Source organism: Clarias gariepinus, chromosome 18 (assembly GCF_024256425.1).
Source record: "Clarias gariepinus isolate MV-2021 ecotype Netherlands chromosome 18, CGAR_prim_01v2, whole genome shotgun sequence".
In the NCBI taxonomy this organism is placed as follows: domain Eukaryota; kingdom Metazoa; phylum Chordata; class Actinopteri; order Siluriformes; family Clariidae; genus Clarias; species Clarias gariepinus.
In genome coordinates this window covers 11,502,803-11,523,136 of record NC_071117.1, presented here as the reverse complement: position 1 = coordinate 11,523,136, position 20,334 = coordinate 11,502,803, and the positions used below count along the sequence as shown (strand labels likewise).

Genomic DNA, 20,334 nt, shown 5'->3' with positions numbered 1-20,334 from the left:
GAGACTTAGGGCACAAGGCGGGGTACAATCCATCGGGTGGATTAGGTGCCAATCCATCGCAGAGCACACACACACACTCACAAGCTCTTTGTTGCAAAGCAGCTTTACAGAATGAAAAAAAATTATAAATAAATGTGAAAAATGTAAGAAAAAATTATAAATTATATCTATCAGATTGGCCCATGATGAGCAAGTCAGGGGCGATGGTGGCAAGGAAAAACTGCCTAGGTGGTGGTGGCAATAGGAAGAAACCTTGAGAGGAACCAGTCTCAACAGGGAACCCATCCTCAGATAGGATAGTAGGGATAGCTTTCCATTTATACTGCAGCTGGAAGTTCAATATAATAGGAGAAGGGTTTAAGTTAATATTGAGTCCACTTTTGTTATTGGAGGCTCTGGTACAAAAACTGTCAGAAGTTCCAGTCCTGAACTATTGAGCGACTGCAGTCACAAGTCCTCAGAGAACATCTGTCTGCATCAGACAAGGACAGTTAATATAAAGTCCACTTTTGTTGTTGGAGACTCTTTGTGGTAATTACAGTCCTAATCTATTTAGCGACTACAGTCACAAGCCATCACAATCACAGGAAAAAACTGCTTGCATCATCCGAGTCCAAGAGCATCTTTGTGGTCATCAAGTGGAACCGTTCTCAGTCACCACACGCATCCCTAAGCAGACCATACGGCCAGAGGCCTCCATGTGACGAGATCTCCAACTAGAAACAGTTGACCAGGATGTGTCAGCCAGGTCCTGAGGGCAGGGGGTGTCAGGTTCGCTGGCAACTCTGGAGTGCCATGTGTAACCAGAAAGAGAAAGAGAGAGAGAACATTTAGGTATGCTAACAGTCACGTACCGTGTAAAGTCAATGTACAGTATATTTAGTGCTGTTAGAAGATGAGCAAGTTGTGGTCAATAAAAGATGTACATTATTAGCACCAATATTTTTTCAAATAATGCTCAATTGGGGGTTAAGCAGTTCAGTGTGCCAAGAAAACATTGTCCGAACACATTACACAACCACCACCATCTGGAATTCTTGACACAAGGCCAGTTGGGTCAATGGATTCACACCGGATTCTGCCTCTACCATCAAACCTGGCAACATTTATCCATTTCTCAATGTACCTTGTGCCTGTTGTACCCTACTGTAGCTTGTCCTTGCTGCCTAATTTGTTGTGGCAGCTCATTTACAGTACCTCAGGGTGGTGAGATAATATTCTCTTCATCATGATTGTAAATTATTTCCATTCACAGAACCACTGCTCACTGGGTGGTTTTACTTTTTTCGCAGCCTTCTGTGTAAAGTCTAGACACTGTTGAGTGAAAAGCCCATGAAATCAGCACTGTAAGAAAACACTCAAACTTAACCATCTGGCGTCAACACCCGTGCCAAGGCCGAAGTCAGCGAGATGTACTTTTTTTTTTTTGCTTTATGTAAACATTAAAATCATTATTCTGCATCATTTTATGCATTATGTTGCGGCAACATGGTTGGTTGATTGGATAATTGCAAGTGTAAATGCAAATTGCGAACCCAAGTGCTTTGACACAAATCACACTGAGCATTGAATGTACTTTCGGCTAATTGGATGTCGTGGAGGGGATTTAAAACAAAACAAAGCCTCCTTCGAGTCTGAAGGTGAAGGATGAGAGCCAATTTGATCTGGTTCCAACTTTTCGGGGAGGAGTAGAAGATCGTGATGCGGGGCTGTTAGTCTGATGGGTATGTGATACGCTTACATAATTAGAGTGAATTCAAAGATATGTCGCATGTGTGTGTGTTTTTTTAGGAAGCAAACTGGGGCTCAGTGTGTTACGGCTCTGAGTTACCAATCGGAAGGTTGTTGGTGCGAGCCTTGCCAAATTTCCCGCTGTTAAGCGAGGTCATTACCCATGACTGCTCCAGGGTCACTGTATAATGGCTGACCTGGTGTTTGGACCCCAGCTTTTTGGTAATAGGCTGGGGTCAGAGCGCCAGGTCAGCCATTATACTATAGGTTTCAATTGCAAAGAATGAAGAATTTTCCAGCACAGTAATGTCTATTAGACAAATAACCTTAATTTAAACACCACAATTAGGGAAATACACTGACACGTCCAATATGTTCCAACAAAGCCTAAATAAAAACAACACAAAATACAGTATATACAAGTACAACCTTAAAATGACAAATGTTTCATTTCTAATATATGAGTTTTGAAAGATGAGGGACACAGCGAGGGTAAGTAATAGAGGAAGTAATGTTCAGGTGGTTGCTTATATTGCACTACAGGGGATAAATCAGAGTGTTTTATTTACTAGGGATTCATCACCGCCGAAGATGCTGTTAAGGTGCCGTCTGCCGCTGAATTTGATGGAAAGTTTCCCAGAAACTGGTAATCCTGCTGAGGCATCATTTCTCCCAGGATATTTATTGAAGTCTTTGATCAGAAGCAGTGGCAGATGATGATCTCCACAACCTGAACCCCCCCTGCCCCCCCCCCCTTTTGCGATCAGTAAAAATGCCAGGTCTGTTCCTGGAGAATGATCTTGCGATAAGTCAGACATTAAGAGAAGATGTGATGAAACTGAATTTGACAGACTCCAAATCGGCTGGTTGTGCGTATTTAATGCCCTCGGACAGCAATTAATTGAATTACCCTAAAAACATTGAAATACGTGACCTGTCTAATCAAGTCAGGTATTAAGGCACTCGGGTTAGTTTTGCGTCACAGCCAGTAGAGTGAAGTCATTGAATTGTATTGAATTTAAAAAATTTGTCAAAAGTCGGTTAATATATACTTTTTTTTTACTGATCCTTTTACAGAATTTAGAAAGTTTTAATCCTAAACAATTAATTTACTAGATGTGCCCGCTCATAGAATGTAACTGCACACATGATATAAGGGTGTTTTCCATTTAAAGTTCAAAGTAGCATTTCTTCTCTTCCCCAAAAGCCTATTGTGAAGAAACAAAGCCTATATGTTACCTTAAACTCGACCTAATACACCTGTGAAAACCCGATTAACATTCATTTAGTAGTTTTTATGTGATGCGTGCACATACAAACAGACGGACAGACAAAAATAACAACAAAAAACATCTTGATGTGTTTTATTTCTATTACTTTTGTTTCTATCTCACGTCCCCACAAATATCTTTAATGTACAGACACGCCAATTTTACAGTTTTATATAATAATAATAATAATAATTATTATTATTATTATTATTATTATTGTTGTTGTTGTTGTTGTTGTTAATTTTAATAATAAAAACTCCAACTGGCCATAATCTCAGAAACAGAACATGATACATTAATCAACATGGTATCAAAACGGACCTTGAAAATATGCCTAACTCAAATCACCCAAAATGTGACTAATATTTGATTTGATATCATGGGTCACATATTGTATGTGTCTTAGGTAATTGTATGCAAATAAACTATTTGGTATCTTGTCAGGGGAAAGAAAGAAAATTCATAGACCTTGTGCTCAAACAAACACAAAAACTGTCACTGTTGTGGTATCTGATGTTTCTTCCTATGGATAATTTACTGTACCTACGCTGAGCTGCAGATACTCCACTCACAGGGGAAAGAGAATCTCATGTATTTCTTGCAACGAGCTTCAGGATCTTGAAGGTAGCATACAAAAAGTATATTAAACAGCATAAAAAACATTTTAAAACATCAGTGTGTCTGTGTGTGTGTGTGTGTGTTTGGTTTGCTCCCACATTCTACAGACTTACTTCGTATTCTTGTGTATTATTGTTTTTTTTATGATGTTTGTGTGTGTGTGTGTGTGTGTGTGAGAGAGAGAGAGAGAGAGAGAGAGAGAGAAACACATTTACAAACGCATTTTAGGTAAAATAGTGCTACCTCAAAGCTGGGGGCTCTTCAAAAATTAAGAAAACAAATGAACAAAATGAACAAACCCATTATGTACAGCATTGTTTATGTATTTATTTATTTATTTATTTCTCACTAACCCAATTATGGGCAGCACTGTGGCTAGATGGTTAGCACTGCCACCTTGCACCTTCAGGGTCAGGGTTCGATTCCCTTCTTTTTGTGCATGGAGTTTGCATCTTCTCCCTGTGTTTGGTGGGATTCCTCCGGGTTCTCCGGTTTCCTCCAACAGTCCAAAGACATGCAGGTTATCGCCTAATTGGCATTCCCAAATTTCTCATATTGTGTGTGTGCCCTGAGATAGATTGACACCGCGTCCGGGGATGTCCCCGGCCTTGTGCCCTAAGTCTCCTGGAATACGACCCTGTATACAAAGCAGTACAGACAACACTGAGTGAGTATCCAGGGTGTGAAAAGAGAAGACAGAAGATCACGGAGCTGTGAAAGCGCAAGTCTCGGGTTAGTGGCTTCCTGCATTTCCTGACACAGTGTACAAGCACTGACGTACAGGTGAAATGTGGCTAATGGAACGAGCATTTAATTGTAGCTCCGGTCGACTGCTGCCAGGCTGCTGAAAGCTTGTAGCTTTCCACCAAAAACCCCAACAGACCTCTTGGCTCAGTGTGACTGATCCTTAGTCACTCGCACATCTGGCAGTGTTTCTGTGAGTGCATCGGAAAGCGTTCACCTCCCATACCCCCCGCCTTGTTCCCCCCCACCCCCCCTCTCTCTCTGTATATCTCTCTCTCGCCCTCCTCCCCGTTTTGTTCTTTTCTTTCCCTGACAGCCATCAACAAAGAGAGAAGCCTGACCTCCCTGAACCAGTTATATAAAGTGTTTGTTTGACGAGATGAAAACTCTTAACTGTAGACAGAGCTCAAGCCGAAGCTGCGACGACAAAAAAAAAAAAAGAAGAAAGAAAGAAAGTAAAAAAAATAAATAAAATTCCAACACTGAGGCTTCGGTCAAGTTCAGAATGCAGGATGCAGGTCTGATACCAATAGTCACTTGACCTATTTGATATACTGTACGTACTTGCTGTCTCTTGCGTATGTATAAAATACAAGAAATTTCAGAGGTGGTCGTTTTTTATTCCGCTTCATTTCAGCTGTTATTTATTCGAGGTGAAGGCCAGGAACATTGCTGCAACTAACGTGCACGGCGTTCGCTCATAACAGCAGACAAAAATAAATAAATAAATAAATTTAATAAATACACCATGGCATGATAAGTGCTCTCTGATTGAAACTATAATTTGCTTAGGATGAAAATCAAGCAGTAAATAAAAGGTGAAGGCTCAAGCATGCGTATTTATTCACGCTGATTTATTTTTTTATTTATTTATTTATTTATACATTTATCTTTGATCTCTTTTAGAATGGAATGTCAATCAGGGATTTTGAAACCTTTGTTGGGGAGATGAAAAAAAATATTGGTGAGATACATATACATACATACATACATACAGTACATACAGTACATACTCATGCATACTACATGGGTGAGTCAAAAATTATCCGCACTGTGGTTATATTTAAACTTTTTTTGGTCTTATCAGCGCTTTCCGTTCAAGGCTACTGTCTCCCCGGCCACAATGAACACCCCACTTGTGATTTACGTAAACATAGAGCAGCGTGCAGTGGTTAGTTTTAAGTGGTCTGATGGTGTACCTGGTGCCATTTTTTTTACTAAGACTTTGTGCGCAGTATGGAGTAAGTGTTTGGATATCTGCAAACAAAATTCATACAAAAAGTTCCTTGAAGAGAATCATTACTGGTGACGAGACACGGATTCATCACTACAAGCCTGAGAGTAAACGGTAGAGTACGGAACGGAAACATCCTCAATCGCAGACCGAGAAAAAGTTCAAAAGTCAACCATCAGCTGGAAAATTCCAATTCTTACAGTTTTCTGGGATTTTCAAGGGCCAGAATTCCATGATATCTCTTTATCATGAAAAAGGTTTAACAAATAACAGTGCTCGTTACAGTGAGACGCGTATTGAAGAGCTGAAGTCTAAACTTGCATGACATACGCACACGTCCGCCCACGCTGTCCTCCCTATAGTCCTGATCTTGCTCCATCAGACTTTCATCTGTGTGGTCCCCTGAAAGCAGCCCTACAAGGACAAAGAAGTGAAGACAGCGGTACATTTGTGGCTCGCAGCTTAGCCTAAAACAGATTTTTAATGAGGGAGTATGGAAAAAAGCCTATTGTACAAAGTGTATTGAAAAGCGAGGTGTCCAAAAAAGATGTATGTCTATTTTCTAAAAGTTAATTTAAATAAATTCACAGCCAGAATACGGATGGTTAGCACTGTCGCCTTGCACCTTCATCAGGGTCATGGGTTCGATTCCCATGCTGGGTCTGTATGCATTGAGTTTTCATGTTCTCCCCATGCTTGGTGGGTTTCCTTCGGGTACTCTGGTTTCCCTCCAAAGACATGCGGATTAGTTGCTGATGGGACGTCCTACAAGGCACAAGGTCGTAGAAATGGGAATAAACACAATGGTCACTATTGGCCTCCACGGTTCCTAGTTGGACTACAGAGGTTCCTAGATGGATAAATGATGTATAATTTCCACAATGAAATATTCAAGCGCAACATCAGGACCTACAACTCAACAACCCTGATTATAGCTTCTGAATGGTGTCCCATCACTTTTATTCTATCAAATGCAACCCTGTTTCACACAAGTTGAAGATTAACATCTGGAGTTAGCTCTTTTACATTCTTTAACTGACAGGTATACAACAGCACTAAAACGAGCACGAATAGAAGCTTAAAAAAAAGGGCACTTGTAGCTGAGTATTTATTGTTCTGGTGACTAAAAGGTTGAGAGTTTTATGGCTGTAATCACCAGCCTCTCAGAGAAGGAAATAAATCATGATTTCTTTTTTTTTTTTTTTTCCCCATTCGAGTGTTGTTATTTTGGTTTATTTTAAGCTCTCACACCTACAACATATTGAGATTTCTGATGCATAAGAGTGCTTATGCTATCTCTTTCTCTCTTTCTCTCTTCAGGAACGGAGGAGAGATCATGTCATGATGTGCTCGTGCGAGTTAGGAGTCGATGAAATGACTGCAGTAATGGACAAAATGTTCCAGACGGTCTAAATGATATTATACAGTTTTAGCGACCGTTCAGATTACGTAACACTCTTTACGGGATCTAGGGCAGGACCAGATTTTACACGCTGTCCGAAATGCGGAATGTCACGGTGCATCTCTTATGATGCAGATGTGCAGCAGCGACCGCTGTCCGTCTGTGTGTAGGTATGTGCAGGTCTCCTCTCACCATACACAACCATGCAGGCAGTACAGTATTAAATTGCCATGCACCCCTCTGAGGTGTTGTCCAAGACCAAGCACAACCGTACCCAGGATAAACTGAGGATGAAAGAACAAATCAAGCGTTGTTTATTCGCACATCTATTTACCTGACATTCAGCAGGAAATCATAACCGACACGACTTTGTGCATGTCAGCTTGCCGAGGCTTATCCTAGTCACTGGTGGAGATAAGGGTATAATCGTATGTGATGACGACAGATAAGGACAATGATTGACAAGAGAATGCAGATACCCTTAGTAGGCGGGGCTAATCAGCAAATGTCTCGCAATATTGTCATTAAAGCAAACTGAGGCCTATACTATAATCTTTAAAATTCATTTAACAATATTTCTCGTGTAACTCTAAAACCGTGAGCCGTGAGTCATAAAACCATCAACCTTTAGGTTCTCACGGTTATGCCTGGCTCGAATTCCTCGGGGAGGCCGGGTGGGGTCTTGGGGGTTGAGCATCAGCTGAATTAATACACATCAATTTATGGATCGGAGGAGTGTGATTCGGAGCTCGGCGGCGCAGAAATTAGCAGCGTGATTAGTAGGATGGCACATTAATGCGATCTAACTGGCACGGATTAGCATCAGGAGAGACAGGTTTTTTTTTTTTTTTTCAACACGTCTCTTTTGTTTTGCTTCGTTCCATTCAGGAAAGGACGTGAGCACTGACATGGGTTGTCATGATAACAGTATTTTGGCTTACGATACGGCAAACGCCATCACGGTTCCTGATAACACATCAGGACTATGGTGAAATAAAATCAAAGTGCATTTTGGCTTATCTTCAATGTCATCATCATCATCATCATCATCATCATCAATGTTGTGTTATCTCTTTTAAATGAAGGCATGTGGGTTTTAAATTTTCACACTCTTTTGAGCACACTTTGGATGTTTTGTGCCACATCAACAAAACCATTAGTGACAAAGCCGAAGACGAAATGATTCCAGCTCTAGAATTTTTGTTAATTATTAATCTCTTTATGTTTAAATTGATCTCAATGACAAATGCATTCGTCTCCATAAGGCTAAGGGTCAAGTAAGGTCAGTGAATACAAGTTGAGTGCATAGTGGAGATAGTCTACACTACAGAACCATGAGGTAGAGCTGGACCTGATCCTTCTCATTGTATAAACCTTGGGGTTCGGTGCAACATGAAACAAAGCACCAGGAAAAACACACTCCATTGTCTTCACCTCCAGGAATTCGAAGCTGATTCCATCCAGGTACAAGAAGCTCAATCAAGTTTGAAGCCCTAGCCTCTGGAAATTTTGGCTCCATTTCTTTCAGGTAGAAGGAGCTGGATCAGGTTTGACTCCACCCTCTGGAACATTTTAATCCACCCCACCAATTTAGGGTCACCCCAACGAAGTAGGAGGAGTTCGATCAGGTTTAAATCTGCCTCTTGAAAATTTTATCTCCACTCGATTTAACTAAAAAGAGGTTGGATTAAGTTTGACTCCATCTTCTGGAATATTTCTATTCACTACATCCAGGTAGAACAACTTGGATCAAGTTTGACTTTGCCCTCGGGAAAATTTAAAAATAATTACACCTAAGTTGGAGGAGTTGGATCAGGTTTGACTCCACCTTCTGGACTTTTGGTTATATACAGTGGTGTAAAAACTATTTGCCCCCTTCCTGATTTTTTATTCTTTTGCATGTTTGTCACACAAAATGTTTCTGATCATCAAACACATTTAACTATTAGTCAAAGATAACAGAAGTAAACACAAAATGCAGTTTTTAAATGATGGTTTTTATTATTTAGGGAGAAAAAAAATCCAAACCTACATGGCCCTGTGTGAAAAAGTAATTGCCCCCTGAACCTAATAACTGGTTGGGCCACCCTTAGCAGCAATAACTGCAATCAAGCGTTTGCGATAACTTGCAACGAGTCTTTTACAGCGCTCTGGAGGAATTTTGGCCCACTCATCTTTGCAGAATTGTTGTAATTCAGCTTTATTTGAGGGTTTTCTAGCATGAATCGCCTTTTTAAGGTCATGCCACAACATCTCAATAGGATTCAGGTCAGGACTTTGCCTAGGCCACTCCAAAGTCTTCATTTTGTTTTTCTTCAGTCATTCAGAGGTGGATTTGCTGGTGTGTTTTGGGTCATTGTCCTGCTGCAGCACCCAAGATCGCTTCAGCTTGAGTTGACGAACAGATGGCCGGACATTCTCCTTCAGGATTTTTTGGTAGACAGTAGAATTCATGGTTCCATCTATCACAGCAAGCCTTCCAGGTCCTGAAGCAGCAAAACAACCCCAGACCATCACACTACCACCACCATATTTTACTGTTGGTATGATGTTCTTTTTCTGAAATGCTGTGTTACTTTTACGCCAGATGTAACGGGACACGCACCTTCCAAAAAGTTCAACTTTTGTCTCGTCGGTCCACAAGGTATTTTCCCAAAAGTCTTGGCAATCATTGAGATGTTTTTTAGCAAAATTGAGACGAGCCTTAATGTTCTTTTTGCTTAAGTGGTTTGCGCCTTGGAAATCTGCCATGCAGTCCGTTTTTGCCCAGTCTCTTTCTTATGGTGGAGTCGTGAACACTGACCTTAATTGAGGCAAGTGAGGCCTGCAGTTCTTTAGATGTTGTGCTGGGGTCTTTTGTGGCCTCTCGGATGAGTTGTCTCTGCGCTCTTGGGGTAATTTTGGTCGGCCGGCCACTCCTGGGAAGGTTCACGACTGTTCCATGTTTTTGCCATTTGTGGATAATGGCTCTCACTGTGGTTCGCTGGAGTCCCAAAGCTTTAGAAATGGCTTTATAACCTTTACCAGACTGATAGATCTCAATTACTTTTGTTCTCATTTGTTCCTGAATTTCTTTGGATCTTGGCATGATGTCTAGCTTTTGAGGTGCTTTTGGTCTACTTCTCTGTGTCAGATAGCTCCTATTTAAGTGATTACTTGATTGAAACAGGTGTGGCAGTAATCAGGCCTTGGGGTGACTACAGAAATTGAACTCAGGTATGATAAACTACAGTTAAGGTATTTTTACTTGTTAAGGGGGGCAATCACTTTTTCACACAGGGCCATGTAGGTTTGGATTTTTTTTCTTCCTAAATAATAAAAACCATCATTTATAAACTGCATTTTTTGTTCAATTATATTATCTTTGACTAATAGTTAAATGTGTTTGATGTTCAGAAACATTTTGTGTGACAAACATGCAAAAGAATAAGAAATCAGGAAGGGGGCAAATAGTTTTTCACACCACTGTATATATATGATTTTACTAGCAACCCAGTGCATCAATCTTCCTTGTTATCTTCTCCAGCATGGACCTCTCCTGTGCAGAAGCTGTATACCCTATTTGCTACAAAAGTGCATTAGTAGCTTTCCAGTTCGGCTCAGGTGTGCATGCTAATTAAAATTTTATGGTTTTGCACGCTAGCCATGGTGCCGAATTGCACATGAAATTCTTGGAGTACTAGTCTGCATCTGAATACACTCTGAATCTCCCATGCCAATGTTTCCCAAAAATGACAGAGCAACAGTCACATCTATAAACAATGCACCTGTATGATTGAGGTGCAGTTCTACCAAAACTGACAAGAGCTATTAACTCTCCAAGGTTTAATTTGAGGGTGGCAGAAAACCTGAAAATGTTATTTTGAATACGTTTGCAGACGTGACCGAGCAATGCCAGGGCTAGGAAGGGAAAGGTAAAAACTTTGAAGTTGTAAGAGGCTTAAATATTTAAGGTTCCTGTGCCTGTGAGAGAGAAAACCACAAAATCAGAGGGGAAGAGACAAGTAATACAGTATGCTGAAACCGGCTGAAGGTTATGACTTGAAATGCATGTTATATGGTGTGTAACGTGGAACATTTCTGAGATGAGCATAAACATGACACACTGCACCAGGAGGGCTTATGAGGCTTTAAAAACATCCAGAAGCAATTTAGCAGAGGATTGAAAGTTCATTTCAACATACAGTACTGAATAGGTCTACGGTTAGTCACAGATACATTGGCAGGACAAATAAGGAATGCTTTGTTATAGATAGATAGATAGATAGATAGATAGATAGATAGATAGATAGATAGAACTACAGAATACTACAGTGAAATATAGAAATATATCACAGGTAACAAGGTGGAAGTGGTTTAAATGAGACAGCACAGTGGCTTAGAGGTTATAGCACTGTCGCCTTGCTTCTCCAGGATCTGGGTTCGATTACTGCCTCAGGGTCTTTGTTCATGTTCTCCCTGTGCTTGGTGGGTTTCCTCTGGTTTCCTCCCACAGTCCAAAGACATGCAGATCACATTATTAGTTTTTTTCCAAACTGCCAGGGTCATGTCTGAGTGTGTGTCCTGCAGTGTTGGGAGTAACATGTTAGAGTACTTGGATTACTTTTTTGATGTAACGAGTAATCTAACGCGTTAGGTCCGCCATTCAGGTAGTCAGTTATTTAGTTATTTAAAAAAAAAATGTAATCTGTTATTCAGACAATTTATGTAATCCATGAGCAGACAGCAGTCATTCCCAATCCGTTAGTGTGTGTGTGTGTGTGTGAAAGTCGTCCTACAAGCCCCGCCCCTGATAACCCTTCCCCCTCTGTTATTCCTGCTGTTATACCCCTATCTCACCTATGCGGTTTGACTATGCGAGGACCGATGCGTGGAAAGATGGAAAACTAATCACAGCACCAAAACTCGCGGTGAATCATGATGAACAGAACTTATGGCTGCCGTGGAAACCGCTTAGGTGAAATAGGGGTATTAGTAGTTAACAGATTATGGGCCAAACTTGGCTGAGTGATGATGGTAGAATAATTATAAAGGTCTTGACTAAAACAACATGCATGAGGAATCACAAAGGAGTTTTCATTTTCTACAATGGAAAAGTACTCGAACTAGTTAGTTTTTAGTACAGTAACGCTGTAATGTAACTGATTACTTTTAAAGACAGTAATTTTGTAATGTAATTAATTACGTCCCCATACACTGGTGCCTGTACCCCGTCTTGTGCCCTACGTCTCCTGGGATAGGCTTCAGGAACCCCCTGTGATCCTGTATACAGGATAAAGCGTTATAGTCGATGAGTGGTTTAACAGTGTAGTGTTTAGCAGTGTGATGGTTGTGGGAAAAAGGCTGGACCTGAATCTGATGGTTTTGGTGTGAAAGTTCCTGTACATTCCCTTGTTTAGAAGGAGGTCAAAACTTTGTGACTTGGAAAGGAGGAGTCCCTGATAATGCTCTACTGTGGTGAAGACGTTCAGTGGCTGGTAGTTGGGTGGCAATGATGTTTTGGTCTTTTTTATTATGTGATAATATGATATTATAGGACAGATAACCTTGTTCAAAATGTCAGAAATTGATTACAACAATAACTCTAATATGTCGTGGGTGCACTTTTCAAATGTGGTTCATGCACTGATGGGCGTGATCTTTTCCAGTTGACTCGCCTGTTTAATGAGATTGAAAATTTTGTCCATCACATCCCTTCTACAGTGACCATATCTAAACCCAACTGACACCCCATACATGTGGGATTTTGGAGCAATGTATTAGAAAGTGACATCTAAAAGAAAATCTTCCAGCAAATCTGTGTTCATCAGGTGGCGACACGGTGATAAAGTGGCCTCCAGGACTGGGGGTTTAATTCCCACCTCAGGTCTATGTGCATGAAGTTTGCATGTTTTTTTCTGTGCTTGGTGGGTTTCCTCTGTGTACTCCGGTTTCCTTCCACAGCACCAAACTCTCAGACAATTTATAAAACACACACAGATCTGACGGATCTGGGTTCCTAACCTCCTGAAACCTGAATGTCCTCGTATGAGGTGATGAAATTTTCTCCCAAATACCTTGTCTCTACTGTATATCCTTGTAGGATTCTTATTTGAGGTGATCTCCAGAATGTCTTGTCTACTGTAACATTAGAGTTTTGTTTCACTCCAACTAAGGCACCCAAACCTGCTCGGGCATGATAAGTAAGCTCCATGAGAGCCCTGACCTCAATCCACTAAAGACGTTTGGAATGTACAGGAACCAGAAACTGACTGCACCTCAGGCCTCCTCACATGACCTCACTAATGCTCTCGTGGCAGAATGGGCACAAAAGACATGGGCAAAAATAAGCTACTGTACGAACGAGTGTCACATGTGCTTGCAGCCAAGAAGCAGAAGACACAATGGTCTGAGTTAGTGCAGGAAAACAGGAAATTCAATTATGCAATTTTCCAATTTAATAGGCCAGAGAAGGAAAGTTACAGGTTATATGGAGTGCTAAGTGCAGTTTTTATAAACTCATTGTAAGAAGAAATCAGCCATAACAATGGAATATGAGTATGATGACCACCTTTTGGATGTTTTGGGTTTCCTTAAGGGCCCGCTGTGGTATTGGGCACCACGATGTTGGTCGCAGATCTCTCTGTTTTGGTGCTGTGGGTTGTGGGGTAGGGCGTCTGTGGATTCTTGTTTGTCCAGGAAATCCACTGGGCGTCCAATCAGATTGGGATCTGGGGAGTTTGAAGACTGGGTTGATGGGCGGATTGCATGGTGGGCTGTGGCGAACTCGGTCAGCATTGACTTTTTTTTAGGGATTTCTGCTGCATTGGATTTCCCATGGGATCGGACCAGACAGGCTGTCCTTCGGTCTCCCCGAGCATGAGTGAGAACTGGGTGCTCATGATCCTTTCATCAGTTGGTAATCATTGTTGTTCAGTTTATCTGTCAGTGGTCATGTTATGGCAGATCGATGTATAATTCAACATTTCCAATGTGCCCCGAAGAGCCTATGAATTACAGCAAACAAATTAAAAGCTCATATACTTTTTTATATTAACAGATCATCGTTTCTAAGTATCAAGAATCACAAAATTGAAATTTTTCGAATTGCGAATAGTTTTTAGGTTAAAGTCAGTATACTTTATCTTATATAATCTTCTATGCGATATAATAATTTAAATCACATCGAAAGTGCCAGAAAGGCTGCACGAACCATGCGAGTACATACTGGACGGGAATCAATCCAAAATCGAATTTTCTGCTCTGTTTAAAATCCCTTGTAAGTTCATTCACTGCGACGTCTCACTAAGCCTTTTGTTTAGAAGTCTGAGTGCCTGTTTTCTCTTCCATCTGCACCTTGTTTATTTGCTTTTCACCCGTGTCTTCCTTAGACGTCCTAGAGCTCTCTCTCGTAATCCGTCGTTTTGCTTCGGGCCTTGGATTTCCCAACTGTGTATTTGCCTTTGTTGACCGGACTTAAACCTGCATTTGAATACAACCTAAATTGCAGGTTGACAACTTCTTCACCCTTGAATTTTCTTATGAGGAAAAAAAAACCCGATAGAATTGCTGAGAACAGCCAGACTGTCAGCAGTTATGTTAAGACACAACTTAAATGACCGAACCCATATAACCCACTGTTGTATGGTATAAACACTTTTTTTTATATAATAGTTGTTATTTTGGTATTTATACTGTGAAATCCATGGATGCAATAAAGTCTCACTCTAAAGTACTTCCCTAATGTGACTGAATAATTTAATCTAAATAACAGATCAACAGATAAAGCAAAAAAACAAACAAAACATTCACACATTTATTTATGTATACCTGGTTGGGCATTGTTGGCTCGGTGGTAGGTTTCTCGCCTGCCAGGCAGAATGCCCGGGTTCGATTCCCACCCAAACCCCAGCCACTGGATGCAGGGCCTGTGCCAAGCCCGGATAAAATGGGAAGGTTGCGTCAGAAAGGGCATCCGATGTAAAACCTGTGCCAAGCTTGTGTTGAGATTGTGACAACCCTGTGCCGGGAGCAGCTAAAAGGGAAAAAGGTATCCTACAAATTATCATGTAACAAGATATACAGTTTTCTGCACTGGCTATCTATACCGCTTATACTGTGTAGGGTCACATGGTGGGTAAAGCCTAACCCAGGGACAGGATGAGGTGCCAAGCCATCACCCATCTGGCAAAACCAGAGTACCTGGAGGAAACCCTGCAAACATGGGGAGAACATGCAGACAGACTGGTGGAGAGAGTCAAACCCCCAGTCTTTTAGTTGCAAGGCAACAGTGCTAAAGACAGAGCCACCATGTCACCCACACTGATTACCTGTCAGGAACGAGAGTTCGGGATGTATTCAAGAATTTAATCTTTATTCTCTAGTGCTCCATTTACGTGCTTCAATAAAGCAAGACTCTAATAGAGTTCAATAAGATTACATAAATGGCCTTTTTTTTTTTGTAATACTAGTTTTACAGCAAGTGAAGCTTTAAATGAATACAATAGTAAGTCAGTTAGTAAGCCTGTGCAGTTTTATTAATCTAACACTTTATAAAAGGTTAGTGTATGAGTGGAAGATGGTGAATCAGTCGTGCATGTGTCGCGTGTTGAGCTTTCTTCCAAGTGGGGCAATGTGCACTTGACAGAATGAGTCAGAGCTGTCAGAAAAGAAATGGCTTTTTTTCTGAATGATATTAGTTTTTGTAGTGGGAAATATGAGCCACTGTGTGTGCGCATGTGTGTGTCTATATACAGTACATGGGGCATTCAAGTCAAACTTGGATTCTTTCAAATTCTGTTGAAATTAGATATAACTTTTCGATTGACATTTCCAGGAGACTTCAAGTGCAGTACTTTGATGAGACTCTTAGCCACAGTAAAACATCCGAATGGTGCAAACATGGCCGAGGCCGTGGCCTTGAGAATCGACTCAACTTGTCACCGACTTGTGAAAGAGACACATCAGTCCGTGGGGACTGTCCACACAATCATTCACCAACACTGTAGGAACTCTTTTGGGAGTTATTGCCACATCCACCATACAGTCCAAGCAATTTCCACATGTTTAGATCATTAAAGGAGTTCCTGGGAGGCCAGGGTTTCAGGCAGTCTGATCGTGGCTCTGGCATACTGAGAAGCTTTCTATTAGTGTTACTCTGAGTGCATTAGTGTAGCAAGGGATTACGTTTTTATTCTCATAAATATGTTCTTATAACAGTCACCCATTGTATACCGCTTGTATGGACAAAAATAGGAAATAATAGTCACAACATATTATTAAAATGTAGGGATTCTTATCTTTCTCCAGAAGAAGGCACTTCATTTGAAAAAGCCACTAAACTGTCTGTACTAAAGCCATGTAATTATTCCTACACTATTTACTTATTTATTTGAATTCTCTTCCCTAGGTTTGTTCCAAACCATGGATCCCGTAAACTGCTCCTTGGGGGAGCCGTCTGATGATCCGGACGCTGGGACCAGTGGAAGTAAAATCGTCCTCTGCCTGATGCTCTCCATCCTAGCTGTTGCCACAACTATTATCAATTCTCTGGTGATCACAGCCATTCTGGTCACCCGTAAGCTCCACCAGCCAGCTAACTATTTGATTTGCTCGTTAGCCGTCACTGATCTCCTGGTCGCCGCACTGGTAATGCCAATCAGCATCGTATACATAGCGGAAGAGACGTGGGTGCTTGGGCCTGCAATGTGCCACCTGTGGCTGGGCGTGGACGTTACCTGTTGCACCTGCTCCATCTTGCACCTGGCCGCCATCGCTCACGACCGCTACCGCGCCATCACGGACGCTGTTGCATACTCGCAAAAACGCACATCTCAGAGAGCAGCGGTGACCATAGTAGTGGTCTGGGTGCTGTCGGTACTTGTCTCGCTGCCCCCTCTCATATGGAGGAAGATGCCCGAAGAAAGCGAGGAACAAGAAGGAGTCATGGAGTGCATGATGGAACACGACCACGTCGCCTTTACCGTCTACTCAACCTTCGGCGCCTTTTACATCCCACTCATCCTCATCCTCGTGCTCTATTATAAGATCTACCGGGCGGCACAGACACTGCGCAACCGGAGAGGCAGCAGCCGCCTGGTGAAGCAGTCGGTCAACAGCGTCGTCATGAGCTCAGACAGGGATGCTCCGGCTCCAGTTAGTCCGGACACGCTCAGCCCCACCGAAAAGTCCTTTTCAGAACCGTCCACAGATGGCGAGCGTGTCAAGATAACTCCCACAACGAACCGGGTGTTCAAGAGCCGAAGGAATCCGGGGGCCAGAGAAAGACGTGCAGCTCTCACTCTTGGCCTAATCCTCGGAGCGTTTGTGATCTGCTGGCTACCTTTCTTTCTCAAGGAGGTCATCGTGAACACATGCCTTTCCTGCAGTACGTCGGCTCTGCTTGCGGACTTCCTCACCTGGCTGGGCTATCTCAATTCCCTCATCAACCCGCTAATATACACAATCTTCAATGAGGACTTTAAAAAAGCCTTTCAGAAACTCGTACCTTTGTGTCGTAACCAGTACAGGTGAACTCTATGTCAAAGGATACTTCGGAGAGCAAGAGCTCATTAAGACTTGAAGTAAAAATGTTTAAAAAGGCTTATTTTGGAAACTTGAGAATGGCAACATACTGCACAGATATAAATATTAATGGTTATGAGTAGTTGGACTTTTTAGAAAGAAAAAAAAGAATTTTCCTGGAGCTTTGACCAAAACAATGCAGAAATGCAGTTGTTGCATCAAGTCCACCAATGACTGAAGGTAATGGTTGTTGAGTAGACTCGAATACTGTAGGTGCCAACTGACTTTACATCTATCCAAGTTCACCTTTAAATATTTTTATATTTACACACAAAAAAAAAAAGGCAGTTTCAGCCCTTCAACATGACATCTTTACGAACGGTCATGTCACTGTCCAACCCACTCCTCTTGGCTATTCATTTTCCAAACCCAATTGGAAAGATGCAACCTGTTCATATTCAAAACTCAATTAATAATGTGATGTAATACATGCTTGATATTTTTCCCTCTTATCTTAATAAAAGTGTGGCCAGTGTTTTCAGCTGTTTCACTCCTTTGAAGACATTTGCTTTTGTTTTTTTGTTCAAAACAAGAAGAGGTTCTGATTAAAGTCTTTGAAATGCAAGCACAACATGAACACACCAATGCTTGTTTATCTTGTAAACATCAGGTTATCTTCAGCTGCATTCAAATGCCTTTATATTGCATTATTAGTTTTCCTTCCCAATTTCAACTCAGGAAATTGCTCAAAAAAAAAAAAAAAAAAAACTCAATATACCAGGTCTTGATATGCACGTGTATTAGTACACAGTTTCATCCACTTTTAAATAAAGGGGTAGGTGGCATTTCAAAAGAGATCCAAGCACAACACCACCATCTACTGGATATTAAAAGTCAGACAGCTGCCACCAAACTGAAGGTAATTAAAACAGGTTTTATTTACAGAAATAAAAAAAAACACTTATTTAAAACAAACATGATAAAGCTAAACAAAAATCACAAACTCAGACATAAGCAGCACGCTCTCTACTGGTCTGAGACGCTGGTTTGTAGAAGCCTTTTTGCTTTCCTTTACCCCCAGACCAAGAGGTACACAGAAGTCCTCCTCCGATCACCAACAGCACTGCAGCCGCCCAGCATATGAAGACGGACGCCCCCAGCTCCCTCTTTTGTGCCTGAGCCACCAACGGGTTGTAGAAGTCAGAGATCACTGCGTTTGCCGTCCAGCTGGGTGGAACGAGACTCAGAACCCCTGCAATAAGAAAGAAAACTCCAGCTGCAGTAGCTACCCTTGCCTTGGCAGTGCCTTGTTCCAAGCAATTTGTGCACTCGCCTCCAGCTACGCTAGCGAGTATGGCCAACAGAGCGACCAGTGGAGCGATGACGAGAATAGCCCTAGAGGCTTGAAGGTCTGCAGGCAAAGCCAGCATAGAGTCATAGACCTTGCACTGCATTTGGCCAGTGCTCTGCACCACACAGGTCATCCACAAACCCTCCCAGACGACCTGCGCCGTCACGATGTTGCTGCCAACGAAAGCCGTCACACGCCACTGTGGAACAGCGCAGGCCACAATGGTTCCCAGCCAGCCAAGCATCCCTAGCATGGTACCAAGCATCTGTAGCCCTGCAGACATGGTGCTCTTTAGGCTGAGATGGATTCAATCTGGAAGGGGGGGGGGGGGGGGGAGACAAGGTTGAAAGAATATTGCTCTAGGGCATTGGATAGTACATGTCACAATGGGAACGATACCGAAAAACATTTGCCATATTTTATAACTTACAGATAAAACAAGAAATGAAGCACAATTGTGTTAACAGTGCAAAATAAGAGTTTATAACTTCAACTGCATTTTTTCAAATTAGACAAAAGCAAGCAGATATGCAAAATTTGATGCAAAATGAGAAGTCAAGAATTACATATCAATAATTTACATAGTAAAAAACAAGTCTAAATTAAGCACAAATGATTTTACAGCTGTACCAGTTTTACACTAACAAGTAAAGAAACTCATCTAAAACTGACAGCAACAGCTCACCTGGATGCTCTAACCTGTTTGCAATACCAATAAAAGCAAACAAATAAAATCATAAGAACTGTCTTAAATTACTACAGGGGTCACCGCTTGTAAAGAGAGTTAACTAACTTAAAAAATATATAAAAATTTTAAGACCAACATGCCAAAACAAGAGAGTACACAGCTTCCTGTATGCTGTCATGCTTTATATAGGGCCGCTCGTGCTAATTTCTACTCGCTGATTGGTTAATACGCAAAGTTAATTAAGTCACGTGACGACCACAAGAATCACGTGATACAGAAGTGCTGTGTGGATGTATTGAGAGAAAATTCAACTGAATAAAGTTCAATATGCAACTTAAATGTTTAAAAAGGTTAATAATAACGTGTTAGAAATATTTTTTATAATATTATTTTTCGTGTGTTTTTGGGGTATGTGCATTTTATTAAACAGACTATTCGAAGCAATTGTATGTGTGTGTATGTTGCTGTTTTATTAAAAAAAATAAATTTACAAACTATTTGTGAAAACAAAAAGGCTGATTCGCTTATTCACGATGGTGTTTTTTTTTCATTTATTTAATTCATCATATTCTGTTCGTTTTTTTTTCTTTTTTTGAGCTAAGAGCAAAAAAGTTAAAGCCCCGCTTTTGACCAATCAGATACATTGAGCTGAAGCCAGCCATGATTGACACGAGTTTTAACCAATAGGAAGAGGCCGGAGCGTGAGAAACTGACAGCTCATCGTCCAATCAAAGTTCTGGGTCCCCGGAGCTGTGAGGTTTGGTTGAGGTGAACGGTAGCGGCTGTGTGTGT

General features: G+C 41.4%; 2 protein-coding genes across 2 annotated transcripts; one reads left to right on the top strand and one right to left on the bottom strand.

The window, feature by feature from the left end:
• The first annotated feature begins 16,392 nt into the window (after positions 1–16,392).
• Positions 16,393–17,530, top strand: htr1fb (5-hydroxytryptamine (serotonin) receptor 1Fb). The gene has a single exon (XM_053477285.1). The coding sequence runs from the start codon at positions 16,403–16,405 to the stop codon at positions 17,510–17,512; it is 1,110 nt and encodes a 369-aa protein (XP_053333260.1). The 5' UTR covers positions 16,393–16,402; the 3' UTR covers positions 17,513–17,530.
• Positions 17,531–18,417: 887 nt separating this feature from the next.
• On the bottom strand, positions 18,418–19,659 carry cldng (claudin g). Its single transcript, XM_053477287.1, has 2 exons — positions 19,540–19,659; positions 18,418–19,166 (listed from the first exon to the last, which is right to left on the bottom strand). Exon 2 carries the CDS (start codon positions 19,135–19,137, stop codon positions 18,508–18,510), a length of 630 nt encoding a protein of 209 aa, XP_053333262.1. The 5' UTR covers positions 19,138–19,166; positions 19,540–19,659; the 3' UTR covers positions 18,418–18,507.
• Positions 19,660–20,334: the final 675 nt, after the last annotated feature.

What these genes read in the sequence shown, in the direction of transcription:
- htr1fb (XM_053477285.1), top strand. Translation starts at nt 16,403, where the DNA reads ATGGATCCCGTAAACTGCTCCTTGGGGGAGCCGTCTGATGATCCGGAC.
- cldng (XM_053477287.1), bottom strand. Translation starts at nt 19,137, where the DNA reads ATGTCTGCAGGGCTACAGATGCTTGGTACCATGCTAGGGATGCTTGGC.